Source organism: Zootoca vivipara, chromosome 7 (genome assembly GCF_963506605.1).
Source record: "Zootoca vivipara chromosome 7, rZooViv1.1, whole genome shotgun sequence".
Lineage (NCBI taxonomy): Eukaryota > Metazoa > Chordata > Lepidosauria > Squamata > Lacertidae > Zootoca > Zootoca vivipara.
This window is the reverse complement of record NC_083282.1, coordinates 86627267-86647181: the sequence shown is the minus strand read 5'-3', so window position 1 is coordinate 86647181 and position 19915 is coordinate 86627267. Positions and strand designations below refer to the sequence as shown.

The following is a 19915-nucleotide window of genomic DNA, read 5'->3' as shown; positions in this document are numbered from 1 at the left end:
GGTGTTAAACAAGGCAAAGTAACATTTAGATGGCTTTGAAAGAGTGTTGGGCAAATTTGTGGAGGAAGAGAAAGGGTGTCAATGGCTACTTGCCATGATGGCTGTGTTCTGTCTCCAATCAGAGGCAGCAATGCTTTTGAATACCAGTTGCTGGAAACCAAGGGCAGGAAGAGTGCTCTTGTTCTCATGCACTGTTCTCTGGTTTCCCACAGACATCTGGTTGGCCACTGTGAGAACAGGAAGCTGGACAAGATGGGCCATTGGCCTGATCCAACAGGCTATTATTATTATATTCTTATTTTCCCCCCAAAACATTATAATCACCATTCACAGTGAATTGCATTCTGAAGAGGTGAAGTATAGAGAGAAGACTTTAAAACAGGCATGTCAAACCTGCGGCCCTCCAGATGTTTTGGACTACAATTCCCCAGCCACTCTCGGCGGCTTCCAACAGAAATATTAAAATACAATAATTTATTAAACATTAAAAGCTTCCCTAAACAGGGCTGCCTTCAGATGTCCTCTAAAAGTCTGGTAGTTGTTTTTCTCTTTGAGAGGGCATTCCACAGGGTGGGTGCCACTACCGAGAAGGCCCTCTGCCTAGTTCCCTGTAACTTGGCTTCTCGCAGCGAGGGAACCGCCAGAAGGCCCTCGGCACTGGACCTCAGTGTCCGGGCAGAGCAATGGAGGTGGAGACGCTCCTTCAGGTATACTGGACCGAGGCTGTTTAGGGCTTTAAAGGTCAGCACCAACACTTTGAATTGTGCTTGGAAATGTACTAGATCATAATGAATAAAATAATCTATTAAACATTAAAAGCCTCCCTAAACAGGGCTGCCTTCAGATGTCTTCTAGAAATCTGGTAGCTGTTTTTCTCTTTGACATCTGATGGGAGGGTGTTCCACAGGGCGGGCACCACTACCGAGAAGGCCCTCTGCCTGGTTCCCTGCAACTTGGCTTCTCACAATGAGGGAACCGCCAGAAGGCCCTCGGCACTGGACCTCAGTGTCCGGGCGGAGCAATGGAGGTGGAGACGCTCCTTCAGGTATACTGGACCGAGGCTGTTTAGGGCTTTAAAGGTCAGCACCAACACTTTGAATTGTGCTTGGAAATGTACTAGATCATATCCAGCATGTCTGAAAGATAAGGAAAAGATTGTTTGAATCCCGTGCTTTGATTGCAGTAGCAGTCAGGAAGGATTCCACTGGCAGCCTCACAGCTTGTGCCAATGGGATGTAGTTTTAGTTCTTTGCTGCTTTAGCCACACTGTGGCATATATATGCAAAATGTGGAATGCAAGAAAGCTGATCAATATTATGTCTAGCCTGCTGTGTGGTAACTCCTCCAGTTCCTCAGCTTACATTCAAATGCCCATTCATGCTGACAGCAGAATTAACTGCAATTGCTACTGTCACAGTGGCTGGAATAGGCTACTTCAGAGTAACGACGCTACGCAGCTCTGCATTTTATTCTTTTATTGGTGCTGCGTATTTACAGTGCTGAAGTCATTGCTATTTACACGGAGTGATGTGGTCAGTCGGTTTCAGAACCTCCGAATGACTTTTGGCGCGTCTTTCCCCAACACAAAAGCCTTGGAAGCCCCATCCTCTTGCCCCTCCTCTTTCTGCGTAGTTCCGGAGTTGGGGGGATGGGTCTCCCCCCCTTATTTGCCCCTTCCTGTCCCACCTGGGACCCTGGCTCCGCTACCTTGCCTGAGCGTCGGACCCGACTTCCTGCTTCCCCACTGGAATCGGAGCTCCCTCTGCTTTCCCCTGTGCTCGGGGATGGGCTCGAACTCAGGAGGGGAGGGACTTCGCGATATCCCCTGTCCCTCACAGCTACCATAGTGCTAGCCTTGAAATATTAAGTTTGGGCAATGGAAGGCTTTTCTGAAAGGGGGTGAGGAGGCAATTTTGTTAATGGAATTCATTTTAGCCATATAACCTCTACCTTCAGGGGTGCCTATTTTCACTTTTATCGATTCAGAAGGGAAGCAACTCTTTATCTCAATAGGCAGCTGCAGCAGCTGGTTTATTAAAAAGGAATTCACGATTTAGTCCGTGGAGCACTGCATTATAGCACTATTGCTGGCAAAGTCTGCACAGAAGTGGCATTTCCAGGCACTGTTGGGAATGCTTTTACTGAACTTAAAAGGACATTTTTATGTCATTAAAAGAGGCGCTTTTTACATGCATTTATAAAGCACAATTTTATTTCATTAAAGAAACACCGCTAACGTATTTTAATATGAAATTTATGATATTATTTCGGGAAACATACAAATTTAACAAATAAAACATACAAGTAAGTTGAAGCCCCCCACCACCACCGCCAGCACTTCTACAATTGCGTTTAGCCATTCTCTTGAGTACTCAGGGACAAGTCACCAGTGCTTCCTGTTGTTCCTTCTGCAATGTCACCGTATTGTAAATTGTAAATTGTGTTGGTTCCTAAAGTGCCAACAACTTGCTCATCTTCTGGACCTGGGCAGGGAAAATGTGAAGTTTACCTTTTGATAGGGTGCTACCTGAACAGGAAGCATGAGAAAGGTGTGTAACAGCAGTGATTTTGATCAGTAGTGGCTGGTCAGTGCCCCACCAATTTCAGCCCATCTTCAGCCAGCCACCACCTGCCTTCTTACTTACAACCAGCAAGGAGTGATACTGCCTGTTGGCTTCCTACGCCTTCGTCTCAGTGTGGCCCTTGCAGAACTCAGCAGGGAAGAGGATGGGCTCTGCCTGTCATCGGCTGTAGCTCCAATTACTGTCGGGTCCCCCCTGCCCTCTGCCCCACAAGTCGCCAAAGGCACTAAGCGCCACTGCTTTCTGATAGCACCCTCAGTCTGGGCTCCTTGCATGTGGTGGTCGTTCTGACAAGGTATGAGAACTTGAATCTGAACACCTCTGGGGATCATGTGATACACGTCTGTTGCAGATAGCTTCTGTGTCTTGAAATAGCAAAGCAGGAGTTAGCTTTTAGGATGGAAGAGGAGAAAATATTATAAGATCCTCAGTGTTTTAGCTCTGCTGTGTTGACACATGTTTTGCCGCTTTTTGTTTTATTTAGTTAGTTTTGCAGTTAGTTTCATTCCTTTTGATTTTTAGGGAATTTTTAAAACCTTTACAGTGGTACCTCTAGTTACAAACTTAATTTGTTCCGGAGGTCCGTTCTTAACTTGAAACTGTTCTTAACTAGAGGCGTGCTTTCGCTAACGGGGCCTCTTGCTGCTGCTGCGCTGCTGGCACACAATTTCCGTTCTCATCCTGGGGCAAAATTCTCAACTCGAGGTAACTCTTCCAGGTTAGCGGAGTTTGTAACCTGAAGCCTTTGTAACCTGAGGCGTTTGTAACTCGAGGTACCACTGTAATTGTTATCTGCCCAGTGGAGAATGTTAATTGGGCCATATGCTGATGATTTAAATATGTTTTATCCCCCTGTTTGCCGGCTGATTTGCTTTCCTTGTGGCCAGGTTGTGCAGTGTGATGTGTATGATACACTCAGATGAAGTGGAGGATGAGTGCACACACCCCCGCCTAAAAAAAAGAATCCTAACTTGATTAAAAAAAATCTTCTGCTTCTTGGAAATAAATGGCTTTATTCTTAAGGCTATCTGATATGATAAGGATTATTTGTGCAAGAGACTTGACCTAAATGCATTGACTTTGCTAATGGGGCCACCACTTATTTCTGCAAACTTGATAATCCCTTAAATTTCCTTGAATATGTTTTCATTATTGACTATTAATTATTAATGATACTTTAAGGAACAGCGTACAGATTGCTCTCTGGCCTTTATTGTCTGTGCCCTTGCAACAATCACTTGTGCTAGATTTCATTATAGGACTACAATAATTGAGGAAAGTCAGTATCCCTTTACTCTTTCCCCCTCATTTGCAAGATGAATATATACCACATCTCACTGACTAATAAGGTTGCCCTACTTCGTGTGGGGGGAAAGAGAGAGATGGGGGGGATTGGAACTGGTTCTGAAGGGGTACTATCTCTTGTTCCTGTTGTATAGGTAAAGGGACCCCTGACCTCATGACCGACTCTGGGGTTGAGGCGCTCATCTCGCGTTATTGGCCGAGGGAGCCGGCGTATAGCTTCCAAGTCATGTGGCCAGCATGATAAAGCCGCTTCTGGCAAACCAGAGCAGCACATGGAAACACCATTTACCTTCCCACTGTAGTGGTACCTATTTATATACTTGCACTGGCATGCTTTCGAACTGGTAGGTTGTCAGGAGCTGGGACCGAGCAACGGGAGCTCACCCCGTTGCGGGGATTTGAACCACCAACCTTCTGATCGGCAAGCCCTAGGCTCTGTGGTTTAACCCACAGTGGCGCCCACGTCCCTTTTGTTCCTGTTGTATGTCACTCCGCAAATGTTTCTTTTGTTTGTTAGATTTATACATCACAACCTTCAGCACAGCTGCTCTCAAGGCAGTTAGCAATAAGATGAAATAATACAACCAACTGGTTAAAAATAAATAAAACAGGAAAAGACTATTGCAAACCATGCAGGCAGAACAATTGTGTGGTCTTTCTAATGCTATTCCTACAAAATTCGGATCTCGGGACGCGGGTGGCGCTGGGGTCTAAACCACTGAGCCTCTTGGGCTTGTTAATTGGAGGGTTGGCAGTTTGAATCCCCGCGATGGGGTGAGCTCCCGTTGCCCTGTCCCAGATCCTGCCAACCTAGCATTTCGAAAGCATACCAGTGCAAGTAGGTAAATAGGTACCGCTACGACGGGAGGGTAAACGGTGTTATCATGCTCTCTGGCACTTGTCACCGTCCTCTGTACACCAGAAGCAGTTTAGTCCTGTTGGCCACATGACCCAGAAAGCTGTCTGTGGACAAATGCCGGCTCCCTTGGCCTGAAAAGTGAGATGAGCGCCGCACCCCACAGTCAAATTGGACTGGACTTAACTGTCCAGGGGTCCTTTACCTTTACATCATTGGGAGAGTATGACCCATCCATCCAGCTTCATTTATGTGTTGAAGGACAGCAGCAACATAAAACAATAACAAGTAAGGAGGCACCCAGTGTACAGTGAACATTAATTTTACTCATTAATTTTATATTCAGTTTATTTTGTTTTGAGTGAATTTTTTTCATCGGGGGCAACTGTAGACATTGTTGCAAAGAATTCAGTTTTCAACAGTGGCTACAGAACACAGTTTTCAGTTAGAAATAACAGTGGGGTCGAAACATGCTATGCATTTCAAGTATACTTTGGCTGGAAGCTTCCTCCTTTCTTTGTGAAGCTGAGACACCTGGATGTTGCAAAGTTTGCAACATCAACCTGTTGATGGAATCTTTTGAGGGTGTGTGTCGAGACACAAGGTCTAGACCAGGGGTCGGGAAGGCTTACCGGTCATGGGCCGGATCATTCCCGCAGAGATCCTCCATGGGCCGGGCCGGCGCAGCGCAGCGCCGGAAACCGCGTCTGCGCATGTCCCTGGCGCCAGAAATAACTTGGTCCAGACGCCAAAAATTGTGCCCATGGGCCTTAGGTTGCCGACCCGTGGTTCAGACAAATGCATGTGGAACATGGCAAGCTGCTCACCAGGTGCACATGGTCTCCTTTCCCACAAGGAAGATGAAACCACAGAGAATTAACTTGGAAACTCTTCCTCCGTTCGACTGTGGTTGTAATTTGTGGGCTGTCATTTAATTTTATCCTGATTCTAATTTTTAAGCTGTATTTTAATGAATTGTTTGTTTGTGTTTTAATGTATTTGTATTTTATTGTATAAAGAAAAATTTACTTACTTCCTTACTTTTGAAACTCCTCGGAACCAGTCCAGAAATCTCGCACACCTTCTAGATGGAAATGAAAGCTGATTTTTTCCCCCTTCCTAATTGCAGATACAGAACAGACAAAGCAGATTGTATTTGTGCCCACAAAAGAGCCGGCTTTTGTCACTGTTCCTCAGAACAGCTTTGGGGAGCCGTTTGTGCTGAGCCCTAATGTGTGGTCTCTGGTCATTGAAGTCGAGGATGTACTACTGGTAAGGGTGGCCGTCCTCCCCCTTTCTCCCCTTTTGGTCAGGACCATGGCGAGAAGAACTAAGCCTTGCATTTCTACCCTTCATTCCAGGACTACATGGTCCTGTTGCCCAGTTCCTACTACGAGGCTCCTATATTGCAGCTGAAAGTCTCAGATCCTTGCACCTACGGCCCAGCTCCTGAACAAGTTGGACAGAAGTAAGGCTTCCATTTTCATCTTTGCTATAGGATTAGATTGTACTGGAGCCGATTTCCTTCGCTCAGAAGCTTTCCAGTACTTCATTCTAGCAGACACCTTTATACTGAGAGAGAGAGAAAAAAGCTATTCCTCTTCCTTTCTAGCTGCCTCCTGTATAAGTATGTGCCTGTGGAGCAGTTCCCCTTTGGGTCAGGAGACGATGCTATATGTAAGGTGGACAACAGCTTGCCGAGACCCTGTCCGAAAGAGCGGGTTTTGCCTACGTACCCTGAGATGGTGGAATGCAATGGAAGCGATGTAAGTGGCCGTGCTCACACTGATGCACCAGTGAAAGGTTGTAGTGCTGCTACTTAGGTTCCCAGCACTGCACTCTTCTCCAGGTAGCATTAATTTCTTTCTCTCCACTGGTTACCTCGCATTAATCTAAGCACTGTACCTGATGCCTTTTGGGAAGTACTTTTAACTGGCCAGATCTGTTGATGATACATAATGGCCACATGAAATTTCCATGTTGAGAGGCAGAACGCCACTGAATTATGTGCAGCTGGGGAGCAACAGCAAGGGCATCATCTGTTGGGATCGTCTCCTGCTTCCTGGGGGCTTCCTGTTTGGGAATCTATAGACGCTGGACTTAGATGGACCCAACTGGATCCAATCCAGCAGGGCTCATCTTAGGTTCTTGAGATGCGGGGAGGGTGCACACAGCGTGGTGTAGTGGTTAAGAGCGGGGGACTCGTAATCTGGTGAACTAGGTTCGATTCCCCGCTCCTCCACATGCAGCTGCTGGGTGACCTTGGGCTAGTCACACTTCTCTGAAGTCTCTCAGCCTCACTCACCTCACAGAGTGTTTGTTGCTGGGAAGGAAGGGAAAGGAGACTGTTAGCCGCTTTGAGACTCCTTAGGGTAGTGATAAAGCAGGATATCAAATCCAAACTCTTCTTCTTCTTCTTCTTCTTCTTCTTCTTCTTCTTCTTCTTCTTCTTCTTCTTCTTCTTCTTCTTCTTCTTCTTCTTCTTCTTCTTCTTCTTCTCTTAAGTTCAGACTAAGAGCCATCGTCCAGACACCCCGGAAGCAATTGTCAACCAACTATAGAATCCGTAGATCATGAATTCTGTTTCTTGGCCTACAAACAGAAGAGTTGGGTGCAGAAGGGTTGACTGCAATTCTGCTTGCTTACCGTGGAATAAGTCCTAAGTGGGACTTCGCTTCCAAGTAACTCAAAATAGGATTGCACTGCTAGGCTGATTCTGATTTAATGTTTTCTTCTGCAGGAGTGCTTTTCCCCAGACAATGCAATGCTGGAGTTGAAAAACATGGCTTCTGCCTCCTATCGTGTTTCTGTCCCGTTACAACAAAAGATACACATATTTCAATTCTGGTTGAATTTCATGTATGTGTCTTAATGCACTATAATCCCCCCAAAAAACATTTCCTGGAACATGGAAGATGACATGCCAAGAGTTGACTTTTATGAGATCTCAATAGGGCACTTGTTTCGAAGCATAGATTTAGATATGTGTCAGGACCTCCTGAGCCACAGCATAATGTGCTTTTCTCCTAATATCTGCTTATTCTTGTGTGCAGGTGGAAATACAGCTGTCGATTGCCATACCCCAGCCAGGGAAGTATGCACTCCTAGTTGAATATGCTACTGAGGATACTCCACAAACAATCAATGTAGTGGTCAGCTCACCTCAGCTTGCCATTCAGCAGGGAAGTCTCCTTATATACACCTGCAAGTACAGGTATGCCCTCAAGATGCAAGACAGTTAGGCTGCGCACCTAACGGAGGAACAGACAACTCCTCATATGTTGCATAGTTTGTGAATAGAGCTTTCTTTCTATTTCCTTCTACTGTTATTATTGTGGGGGTTGTCTCAGAATTAGCAGTTAGCCTTCTTGAGCTGTAAGCATCTGTTCAAATTTCCTTGGTTATAACTGGGCCAAAACAAAGATCCATCCCATGCAGTTAACTTGCGTTGTCTGTTTTAAAGCAGCTGGTTAAAGGAAGACCAAGAGAGAGAGAGAGAGATCAAGGCTATGTGGATCTTCAGCACACTTCTACCCTGTTTCTCATATTTTAAGACATACCCATAAAATAAGCCATACAGGATTTTTAAGCATTCAAGGAATATAAGCCATACCCCGAAAATAAGCCATAGTGATAGGCGCAGTAGCAATGCCGGCTGCGGCAGGAGGAGGAGGAAAAAAATAAGACATCCCTTGAAAATAAGCCATAGTGTGTTTTTTTGAGGAAAAAATAAATATAAGACGTGTCTTATAATATGAGAAACACGGTAAAGTGTCTGCTGGAGACTTTGCAGGGATATTAACAGGGATTTAGTAAAGAAGCCACAATAGTAGAGAGCAGGACAATGAAGCCTATGGTATTGCTTCAACTAGGGAGGGGAGGCAATGAGTTGATAGTCTGCCTGTCCTGTTACACAGTCTAATAAGTACTTCCTGCTTTGCAGAGCCAATGTAGCATATAGTGGTTAGAGTACCAAACTTAAGACTGGAGAGATGCGGGTTCAGATCCCCACTCCACCATGAAACTTGCTGCATGACCTCGGGTCAGTCTCAGCCTGACCCACAGGGCTATTGTGAGAATAAAAGTGGAGTGGGGGGGGAGTAACTTATATAAAGCCTCTACCTCCTTCGAGGATATACAGCAGGGGTCAGAAAACTTTTTTTGCAGAGGGGGCCGGTCCACTGTCCTTCAGGCCTTGTGGGGGGGGGGGCGACTATATTTTGGAAAAAAATGAATGAACGAATTCCTATGCCCCACAAATAACCCAGAGATGCATTTTAAACAAAAGCACACATTCTACTTATGTAGAAAAACACGCTGATTTCCGGGCCAGATTTAGAAGGTGATTGGTCTGGATCCGGCCCCCGGGCCTTAGTTTGCCTACCCATGATATACAGGATACAATTGTAATAAATAAGCAAGGCCTGAATGGTTTGAAGTTAATTTGCGTTTCATGCAGTTGTGCGAAAGGCACAGGCTGTTTCATCTCTTAGTATTGTATATACCAGAGCCAGAAACCTGGACCAAGAGTCCATGTTCTCAGAAGAAAGGGGGGGGGTGAAATTGAAAATAGCATGAGCATCCTAAGCCTTGGTGCTCTATTTAAGCAACTAGACAGTATTTATATAAATGACAGATTTATGGCATTGTCTGGGAACTCCTTCGACTTCAGCCTGTGACCTTAACAAGAGGAAATGAAGACCTGGATATCCTTGGGAAACACCCCGATGCTATTACTCAAAGAAAGCAATTCAAAGAGTTACAAGGGAGACCACCAATGGGGGGAAGAGGGGAAGAGTACTTGGCAGGATAAGACTATCCTTGAGCTTGACCGCTGCTTTTGTCTTGCAGTTTCCTCTGCCGTGGGATAGTTTTAGATTCACTAAATCGCTTGGCAGCTTTCGAACTGGCCACCGAAGCTACGATTCAATTCTCTGCAGATCAGGCCCACTTTTTCTTGGTAAGCCTTTGAAGCAAAGCATGGCCAGACTGGCAAAACGTCTACAGCAAACCTGACAATTCGAAGGTGGGAGCAAGTGGAAGGAGGAGGAATATTAGTGGCTGTGGGGTGGTGAAAGATTGGAGATGGGAAACCGACTTTGGACATGGTCTGAGCCAAGGAGTAGGAGGCATGATGCAAGCTCTGAAAGAGATTTCTGCGTTTCTGTTCTCAGTTCAGTGACAGGAAAAGGTTTCATTTGCTCTTGAGAAGCAGTCAAGACGAATAATGCTTTTTGCTTTGGAGAAGGTGGCAAACTTGGTGGGTCTACCCCACTGTTAGTTTATGACATTGGTTTTCCCATTTCCCCCTTACTAGGAAGGTAATCTATTCATCCTGCCCTTTTATTCCCATATCATAGATAGCACCAGAATTATTTCAATTTAGTTTCTGGGAAGTAATTATGGAGTTTGCATCAGAGTTATCTAGATCTAGTTTCTGGAGGAATGTGGAAGTTCATCACAATAAAAAGCCACTTCCTTGCCAAAGAAGCTTTTACTAGGAAATGCTGATGCAAACATCGCAGCAGTTGGATTATATAAACCAGTAACCACTCTAGTAACATATCTTGTGAGGACACAGAGTAGACTGCAGCTGTTAGTTCTATGACTAGACAAAATGTGAAACAGATTTTGTCTCATCACACCTACTGCATTCCTCCATATGTCCCTGCTTTCGATGTTTTGTTGTGTGAACAGCAAATGTGAGAGTTCTAAATTGTCCTACATAAAATGTTTCTAAAAGTAATATTTGCACTGACCTAGAAGCAAAAGTACGAGTTATTCTCCTCCTCCCCACCATGCCCAACCTTGTTTTCCCTTCTCTTCTGTCTTTAGCACAAAGTGTACCTCATCCCATATGAGCAATTCACATTAGAGTTTGTGGAACCAAATGTTCACTGCATCAGTGTCCATGGAGCGTTCTCACCAAACAGGTAAAGGTCTTTAAAAAAAAGTAATATGCTTAAACCCGGGTCTTACATGGAGCTTCCATTGGTCTCTCACCTAGACAATTGACCAGGTCTAGTTTTAAACAGTGCTACAGTGGACATCAAATGCTTCAAAAACCACTCACTAGATCCTGTTAATGGCTTAAAGAGTTCTCAAATGATTGAAGATGAACATGCCCCCAAGTCACTGCCATGATGCCTTGTGTTATGCCAGGTGTGGGGAACGTTTGGCCCTCCAGATGTTGCTGTGCTACAACTCCCATCATCACCCCTGTCCACTGGCCATGCATGCTAGGGCTGATTGTAGTTCAGAAACATCTGGACCTGCAGATGTTCCCCACACTTGTGTTAGGCTTTATATGCCACCGTCTTATTTTAATGGGTTATATGTGGTATTGTATTTTAATTAATTAATAAGGTCAGCATGTATGGTGCTTTAGCTAATTTTTGCCAGGGATTGGAGACTATATAATAATGGGAAGGTAGCTAGTACTTGGCACTTGAGGCTAGGCACTTGAGGCTATGAAGGAGAAGAGGTCCCCTGTATTTTCCTAAGGAAGTATGGAGAAAGTTCCGTCTAAGTGAGCGTCCTGTTCTCTGTGATAGCTAATCAGATGTCTCTGGGAAGCCTCTGAGCAGAACTTGAACCCAAGTTCATGGTGACCTGCTTCCTCTGATCTTGAATGGCTAATAGCCATTGCTAGACCTACCCTCCATGAATATGCTTAGTTCCTTGTAAATGTATATTCCTGCTCAGAACTAGGAGAGCACCCTACGATGGGGGATTCCTATCATGCAGCTTGTTAGACCTTAGTTCTCTTGTTGTTTCTTCAGGCTAGTGGATGAAGCTCAACTAAAAGGATGCAGTATCAATTTACAGTTGAACTCTTCCCTTCCCCATCTCTTATCCAGACTCGGTGAAGCTTGACTAAGTTTTAGATTGTATATAGGAGCCAGGGGAAGGATGCTGTCGCCTCACTAATAAAGTCTTCCTGTATTCCTGTACAAGGCATGCTTTGCATCATGGGCATTTGAATTCCCTTCCTTGCTGTGCTTCCATGGGAATATTTGCCTTTTGTTTGACTCTGGAGCCCATAAAACTCTTCTTCTTTTCTCCTCCAAAGTAGCTCCTGTGTCCCATCAAGGTATCAGAAGATTTCTCAGTCCATTGTCTTGGAGGAGGGGCAGTTACTACCAGTCGCTCCAGGCTTCCCCCTTATTCATGCCTTTAGTGTCCCCCCAGTGGCTATTCCACCTGCAGCTCCACTTCAGCCTCCTACCTTATTAGACACCTCTGCAGAGCTCATCCTGCTAAAGGCTCCCCAGGTAAGTGCAGTGAAGAGGAAATTCGAAACCAGCATTTGTTGAGATCAGGCGCAATTGCCTTCAGGATCTGGCCTGCGGACTGTCCATGGATCGGCATGGGGATTCTGTTCCTTTGGGCTGCGCCATTTCCCCCCCTGCGCCGTTCCATTTCCTCCCCTCTCCCTCTCAAGCACTGCGGCGGCGCCTCCTCCCTCCCTCCCTCCTGGCTTCTCCCTGCCCTGCCTAGAGGAGGAAGGGGGCTGGGCTGAGCTGGCTGAGCGCCATTTTAAGCAGCCCCTCTCCGGAGCCAGCCCCTTTGTGCTGTTCACCTTTCCACCGCTGCCACTGCCCTGGTGTTCCTGTGGGCCAGAGAGCGGAGCGGATGAGCTCGCTCTGCCTACCCACGAGAAGAAACAGCAGCGGTGGTGGCGGCAGCCCCTGGGAAGGTAAGTGCAGTGGCTGGGAGTGGGGGTGGGGAGGAGGACTACTTGCCCCCCTCGCCTGTTCCAGCTCCCCCCCCCCCCGGTGCCGCTTCTGCCCGCCACAAGGTCTGAGGGACAGTGGACCAGCCTGTGGCCAAAAAAAAATGCAACCCCCTGAGCTTGATATTATGGGAGGTTTCCAGTGCTCCTGTTCTGGAGTATTATCTTCCCCTTCTCCCATGCATGCTGAGCATCCTCAGAAACAACTCTGGATGGTTCGGGGACCCTCCAGAGAATATTTTGGGGGCATGCAGGGAGAGGAGAGGGAATGAAAGCACCCTTTCACCAGTGGAACTTGGCTGGAGCTGCTTTAGAGGCAACACAGAATCTATGGTGTAAGCGTTGCTGTTTCTTTAATGTGAAAGGAAATGCTGCCCCAGGACGCCAGTGCAGCGTGTCAGGAAGTCCATTGGTGCTGATGTTTGTTTGTGGGCATCACCCTCTTCCTCTAATTGAAGTGGGCCACAGCAGGTGGGCAGAGAAGCAGCAGGCAAAGAGAAGAGGGGAGTTTTCAAGCTGGCACTCCAGCTATCAAAGGCTTCCACTTCCAGGGTGTGGTGTGGCATCAAAACAGAGGTTACACAGGTGGGCACAGAAATGTTGGCAGTGCCTCAGATATAACAGGAGAGTATTTTGCAGCATGTGCCCCTGCTGACTTAGCAGTCTTTTCTTGTGGAGGTACCTTTATAGGGAAAAATAAATAACCAGCAGAAATTCTTATATCCCAGTCTTTTCCTTTGGAGTGGCTGGTTCTGACGTAAGCGGGACTGAAGTCGTAAACGCATCCTGAAATTTAAAAATCAGTGACACAAACAACATAAAGGAAACAATAGTGTTTAGGTTTCTGCCCCTGTGCTTTATTGTAGACAACTATTGTGTTGAATGGCCACATCCAAAGTCTGGGGCGTTATGCCTTCATCCTGCACTGCTACCAGCCCAGTCACCCAACTTTTCCTGTGGAAGTGTTGATCAACGGTGGACGTATTTGGCAGGGTAAGTGACCCTCCGGTTTGTGTAGGGGCTTGTAGGGCTGGGGGCTAAGCAGTGTTAATAGTGAATTACCGTAAGGGTGGGGTTCAACGAATGAGTCCCATCAGCGGAAGTCTCTGCAATGGGGCTTTTGTTCAGGGAAGTTTTTAATGTTTGATGTTTTGTCGTGCTTTTAATTCTGTTGGGAGCTGCCCAGAGTGGCTGGGGAGGCCCAGCTAGATGGGCGGGCGGGTATAAATAATAAATTATTATTATTATTATTATTATTATTATTATTATTATTATTATTATTATTCCATTCCCTGCACCCTCCCCCCACAAAAGAAACCTTTCTTGGGGGATGAATGCAGGGGTGGGGGGAAGAAAGTGGGGATTGTTCTGTCTGGCAAGCTGAAATTCTTGCCCTGCTGGGACGATGGGCATAGCACGATGTTGACTTCCTCCATAAGAGTGTTTTACATATAAGCTACCCAGACTCTAGGAGAATGCTTCCTACATTGTCGGCTGCACAAAGGAGCCCAATGACACCATAAAAGACTGAACAGAGTTATTGTGGCAGAAGGTTTCATAGATTAGAGCCAACAGCATAAGAGCTGCCCTTAAATTAATAATAATAATAATAATAATAATAATAATAATAATAATAATAATAATAATAGCATCAGCTCTTCCATTTTCTGCTCAGGTTCTGCTCGGACTTCCTTCTGCAACCTGGTGCCCTTCCAAGTGTTTTGGACCGCAACTCCCATCGGCTCCAGCCAGCATGGCTCAGAGATGATAGGAGTTGTAGTCCAAAAGTTCTAGAGGGTAATAAGTTGGGAGAGACTGTTGTAGAACATTAAGCTTGTGTGAGATGACTGCTGTCAAAGGGGAATCCTTCCAAGGTATGAAAGCAAAATGAGGTGAACTCAAGGTGACTCGTACTCTCTGGCTTTTTCCAGGACAGGCTAATGCTACTTTCTGCCCACATGGATATGGTTGCCGGAATCTGGTAGTTTCAGAAAACCAAATTGTTTTGGACGTTACGGATAATGACTTGAGTGTCGTCATTCGTGTGCCAGAGAATAGGTACCTTTGGCTGGTATGTTCCTATCTTAATTGTGTGTGTGTGTGTGTGTGTGTGTGTGTGTGTGTGTGTGTGTGTGTGTCAGGTCTGCAAGAATGACTGCAATAACTAATGGGGAATTCTAATATATGTTCTCTCCCACTTATAGAACAGCATTTCTCTGTATGAGGTGAAGGAGGCAACCATTATGCTAGCCCAGACATCCCCAAACTGCGGCCCTCCAGATGTTTTGGCCTACAACTCTCATGATCTCTAGCTAACAGGACCAGTGGTCGGCAAAGATGGGAATTGTAGTCCAAAACATCTGGAGGGCCGAAGTTTGGGGATGCCTGTGCTAGCCCTTCCACCTTGTAAAGGCAGGGAATATGTGATCTTCTTTTGTGATCATCTGACTCATCAGCCTCCCTAGTTTGTTTCCAGTTTGTTTATTTGCTGTTTGATCTTTTAGGATTATATCCTCGTGGTTCCTGAAGACAGTTATGGTTCCAGCTACCTTTCAGAAGAACCACTAGACAAGTCCTATGATTTCATCAGCAACTGTGGAGTCAACAGCTTTTATATCAAGTGAGATACAAAAAAATGGATGCCGCTTTGCAAAACCATAATAATAATATAACGATAATGTATTACTTTTACCCTGCCCATCTGGCTGGGTTTCCCCAGCCATTCTAAAATCTAAACCCTCTACTGTGCTTTGGGTAACATCCAACAAATACATCCAAGATTTCATATTTAACATCAATTCCCATTGTTGATGTGAAATTTATCACCACCACCACCACCATCATTTTATTTGTATGCCGCCTTTACACAATATGAAAAGGTTCATGCAATTACCAAAAAAAGCAAAGTAGTCGTAAACAATAAACAGCACACCTAAAAAGTGCACAACCGTAATTGAACAAATTCCACATTGATAATACTATTCGAAATAAAGATACAAAAAATTAACAGCAACAACCTCCCATAAATAATACCTCAGCCCAGTGGTTTTCAACCAGTGTGCCCTGGCACCCTAGAGTGCCTTGAATGATGGTCAGGGGTGGCATGGGCAACACTGGCCTCTGTCCCTCTTTCTTTCCTTCCCTCCGTCCTCAGATGCCCTCCCGCGTTTCTGTCTCCTAAAGGCTTGCACAGCTGTTGTTGCAGCAGCTCTGGCTACAAGCTCCCCAGGTGAATAGAGCCTCTGGAGCTGGCCAGGGGGTGCTTCCCAGACCCCTGTGGGGCAGTGTGAGGAAGCACCTCTCTTTGTGGCTGGGAGGGGGCAGTTTAGAGACCAGGGATGGTAACAGCAGCTGCCCAGAGAACTCCCAAGGAGAGAGCAGAGGAGAGGATATTCTTTTCAGCAGCAGCCTCAACTTTTGTAGCTGGAGTCAGTCAGGAATCCACCCAGGTCTTCCAGGTCTCACACCCAAAGTGGCTTCCCTTAATTTCCAGTTTCACCAGTCAACCTTGGAGTCAGTGCTTGTGTGCATTTTGCATGTATTCAATATAGCTGCAGAGATGCAGAACATGCTAACTGGTCCATAATGGGGCAGGCTACAAATCATAATTAATGAATTAAATGTGTGGACTGTGTACTCCTGCGAGACTCAGCGCAGCAACTTCTCCCTCTCTCTGCAGCCCTGCGACATCCTCCAAGTTCTGCCAGGACTCTGCCATATCTATCTCTCTTTTTTACAACAACGGGGCCCAGCCTTGCCACTGCCACGAGGCAGGAGCCATCCGGAGCCAGTGTGAGCCGTTTGGTGGCCAGTGTGCTTGCAAGTCAAATGTCATCGGGCGAGAGTGTTCCCGCTGTGCTACGGGCTATTGGGGTTTCCCCAGCTGCAGACGTGAGTCTCTTGAGAGATGATGCGCCATTCGGGGCTGATATGTGCAGCATGCCATGTCTGACTTGCATGCCGTTCAGGTTCGCTACCCAGAAGCTGCTGGGTACCTGTATCAATATTACATGAATCGAAAACTGGGCTATGGGTTTCCCTGCATCCTTGTGTTTCAGTGGCAACCTGGGAACCTGTTTTGAACGCAATGCTTTCCTTCCACATTCCAAAACTATTTTGGAATTCTATCCATGTACAGCACTATGTCAAAATGAAAAAATGGATGCAAACTTTTCCAGAAGGAGGCATGAGTGGGGAATGGTTGGAATTGGTAACCAGCTCACAAATGCTTCAGGCAAAATACATGTGGCTATAGAATTCAAGCATGGCATATATGTATATTCAAGCATGGAGATTAATTGCAAGCCTATCCCCTGGCAGAGTAACTTTACAACAGAGCCTGCAAATATTCAATTGCCCATTTAATGCATTGTGCTTCTGAGCAGTCCAGATTGTGGGAAAAGAACCTCGCTCATAATTCCCTGGCCATCTGTGGTCAATCTTTGTACATAGAAATAGAAGTCTCTCTGGATGCCTTCCCTTGTTCAGCAGTGTTCCAACCTCTTGCTCTCTGGCTGCTACCAGAAGAGACATTCGGTCGCACTTGCCAGAGAGCAGGAGAAGCAAGATGCTTCTTACCATTAGCAGCCCCAATGGATCCTGCTAATCGGCCCTTGGCTGAGATGGTCTTTTACATACAAGGAGGAGAATAAATTAGCACAGCAGCTGTTGTTTCCTCAGCTCTGTTTCTGCTTTAGATTTAATGGCTGAAAAATACACACACGAGCTTCTAATTTCCTACAGAGTGCCTGTCCAGAATTTATGAACATGGCCTGTGTGGGCAAGTGGAATATTGTGCTACTAAACTTATTTATTGGCATGTAATTGGAAGTGTCTTGCAGATTCAGATACATTCCAGTATCCACTAGACAGATAGATGTTCTGGGCTTAATATGTGGTGTGTGTGTGTGTGTGTGTGTGTGTGTGTGTGTGTGTGTGTGTTGCGTTGCGATATGCACCTGCCTGCTTTCACTTGCAGCCTGTAACTGTGGAAGTCGCCTGTGTGACGAACTGACAGGACAGTGCATCTGTCCACCACGCACCATCAAACCCGAGTGTATCGTCTGCGAGCCCCAGACTTTTGGCTGTCACCCACTGGTTGGCTGTGAAGACTGCAATTGTTCTAGTCCCGGGACCCAAGATCTGGCAGAGCCAGGATGTAACGTAGAGAGTGGACAGTGCAGGTGGGTAATTATGGACGCTACTTCCATGCATAATTGGGCACCAGCTGCAGTGGCATCCGAATATCTTTCTGTGCTGCTTCACTTTATAAATGAAACTCGTCTGGACAGTTGATGCTTTCAGCCAACTCTGGTTTTGGCCGGTCCTCAAAGCTGAGCTGTGTGAGAATGTGAACTCTGAGCAAGGCCACATTTTGGTGGCCTCTTTCTCCCTCCGGGGGTTGTCCCGGTCTTTACAGGACTTTACAGTGCTTGTATATCATTGGTGGGTGTGTTTGGCTACACTACATTTGTGGTTTTCTGCCTCCCCAACACAGTGAGGGACATTGCCTATGGCCCTTTATCTTCCTTGAGTGATTATGTTTTACGGTGTTTTATATTTTGCTGGAAGCTGCCCAGAGTGGCTGGGGCAACCCAGTCAGATGGGCAGCATATAAATAATAAAAGTTGTTGTTGTTGTTGTTGTTGTTGTTGTTGTTGTGTTATGATATCTCTGAGCCCCGTACTAGTCAGACCCCTGAGTGTACCCTGTTTCTCATATTTTAAGACATACCCATAAAATAAGCCATAGCAGGATTTTTAAGCATTCAAGGAATATAAGCCATACCCCGAAAATAAGACATAGTGATAGGCACAGCAGCAATGCCGGCCGCGGCAGGAGGAGGAGGAAAAAAAATAAGACATCCCTTGAAAATAAGCCATAGTGTGTTTTTTTTGAGGAAAAATAAATATAAGACGTGTCTTATAATATGAGAAACACGGTACTTCAGGCATTTCATTTGGAAAGGTTGATTGATTTATCTACTTGATTATCCCTTTGATCTGCCTAAAAAGCCCTGAGTGATCTCTGCATTCAGCACAGCCCTTTGTCTCCCAAAACAGCAGCCACTCATTGTGTATTCGCACAAACCCCTGTGTTGCAAAATATGACTCAGCAATATCAAAAGCAACACGATGGCCAAAAACAATTACAATGTGAAACTTTCTGGAATAATTCAAAACATAAAGATTAACAAACTAAAGTCTCTGGAAGTCTCTGAGAGTACTGAATGAATCACGGTGCCAGACTTTACCCGGCGAAGAACAAGCTATGAAGCTTTGTAATCGGCAATGTCCAATTCTGATGTCCAACTCTGAACTCTGCTGAACAGTGTTTCCGGATAGCAACTACTGTTTTGTTGAATTCTTCATCAGCAAATTAGAAAGATATGTAATTTCTTCATAAACCAATCTTTTTTCGAATAGATGTAATATACATGAGGATGGAAAATACTCTGGAACTCGAAAAAAGATTGGTTTATGAAGAAATTATAACACTGTTCAGCAGAGTTCAGAGTTGGACATCAGAATTGGACATTGCCAGTTACAAAGCTTCATAGCTTGTTCTTCGCCGGGTAAAGTCTGGCACCGTGATTCATTCAGTACTCTCAGAGACTTTAGTTTGTTAATCTTTTGAATTATTCCATAAAGTTTCACATTGTAATTGTTTTTTGCCATCGTGTTGCTTTTGATATTGCTGGGTCATTGTGTATTAGCTGCAGCATTTATTTCCTCTTATTTTCTGAATTCAGGAACACTGTTGTCCTTTTTCGGGGAGAGCAAAACAAGCCATTGCTTGCTGGAGATTCATTACATTAGCTCAGTTAGCAGAACTTCACTAGGAGGCTGCCTGGCTGTGCTGGGAGGGCAAATAGAAAGAAAATAAATGTTTTAGAATCAAAAACAACAAAACTCATTCTGGATCTTTATGAAATTTTCTAAATTTCACCTTAAATGTAGCACAGGATGATGCACAGGGCAGGAGTCAAAGAGAAAAAGTTCCCCTTCCAAGTGTGAAGGCTTTGAATCCTTCCTTGTTCTATTCTAGGAAGGGTACTGCTAGCCAGAGTAGCTAAATAGAACTTACACCTTCGGAGAGAGTGTACCAGATGCTGGGGACAAACAGTAAACAGCTTGCCTTCGTATCCTGCTTATGTGCTTCCCAGAAGCATCTGGTTGACCTTTATTCAAAACAAAATGCTGATTTAGACGGAGCCTTAATCTGATTCTGCAAAGCTGTTCTTGTGTTTTCCTGTGTATGGTGCTGCTCATTTCAAAGTGCAGGAGTCAAGAGATAGGGCTCTTGAGTGCCAGAAGTCTCATTTGTCTTATCTGTCCCTAAGAGATGTCACAGTCATTGCTATGATACGTAATTGAGAGATGCAGCACAGGAGATTTGTAAGCCTTGCAAATAGCAGGGCTTCCAATCACTTGAGTC

The 19915-nt window shown here is 45.4% G+C and overlaps 1 protein-coding gene across 2 annotated transcripts in view; it reads left to right on the top strand.

The window, feature by feature from the left end:
* LAMA5 (laminin subunit alpha 5) overlaps positions 1-19915 on the top strand; it is a 190394-nt gene that overhangs the window by 120174 nt on the left and 50305 nt on the right. The window contains exons 24-35 of one of the 2 annotated variants that reach the window (XM_035123974.2): positions 5873-6015; positions 6105-6211; positions 6356-6509; positions 7797-7957; positions 9595-9703; positions 10579-10676; positions 11819-12017; positions 13345-13471; positions 14410-14549; positions 14983-15098; positions 16158-16369; positions 17457-17661. In XM_035123974.2, coding sequence (XP_034979865.2) covers positions 5873-6015; positions 6105-6211; positions 6356-6509; positions 7797-7957; positions 9595-9703; positions 10579-10676; positions 11819-12017; positions 13345-13471; positions 14410-14549; positions 14983-15098; positions 16158-16369; positions 17457-17661 — 1771 coding nt within the window. Of the gene's footprint in view, positions 1-5872; positions 6016-6104; positions 6212-6355; positions 6510-7796; positions 7958-9594; positions 9704-10578; positions 10677-11815; positions 12018-13344; positions 13472-14409; positions 14550-14982; positions 15099-16157; positions 16370-17456; positions 17662-19915 lie in introns of both variants that reach the window. The other variant, XM_035123973.2, reaches the window with a different exon arrangement.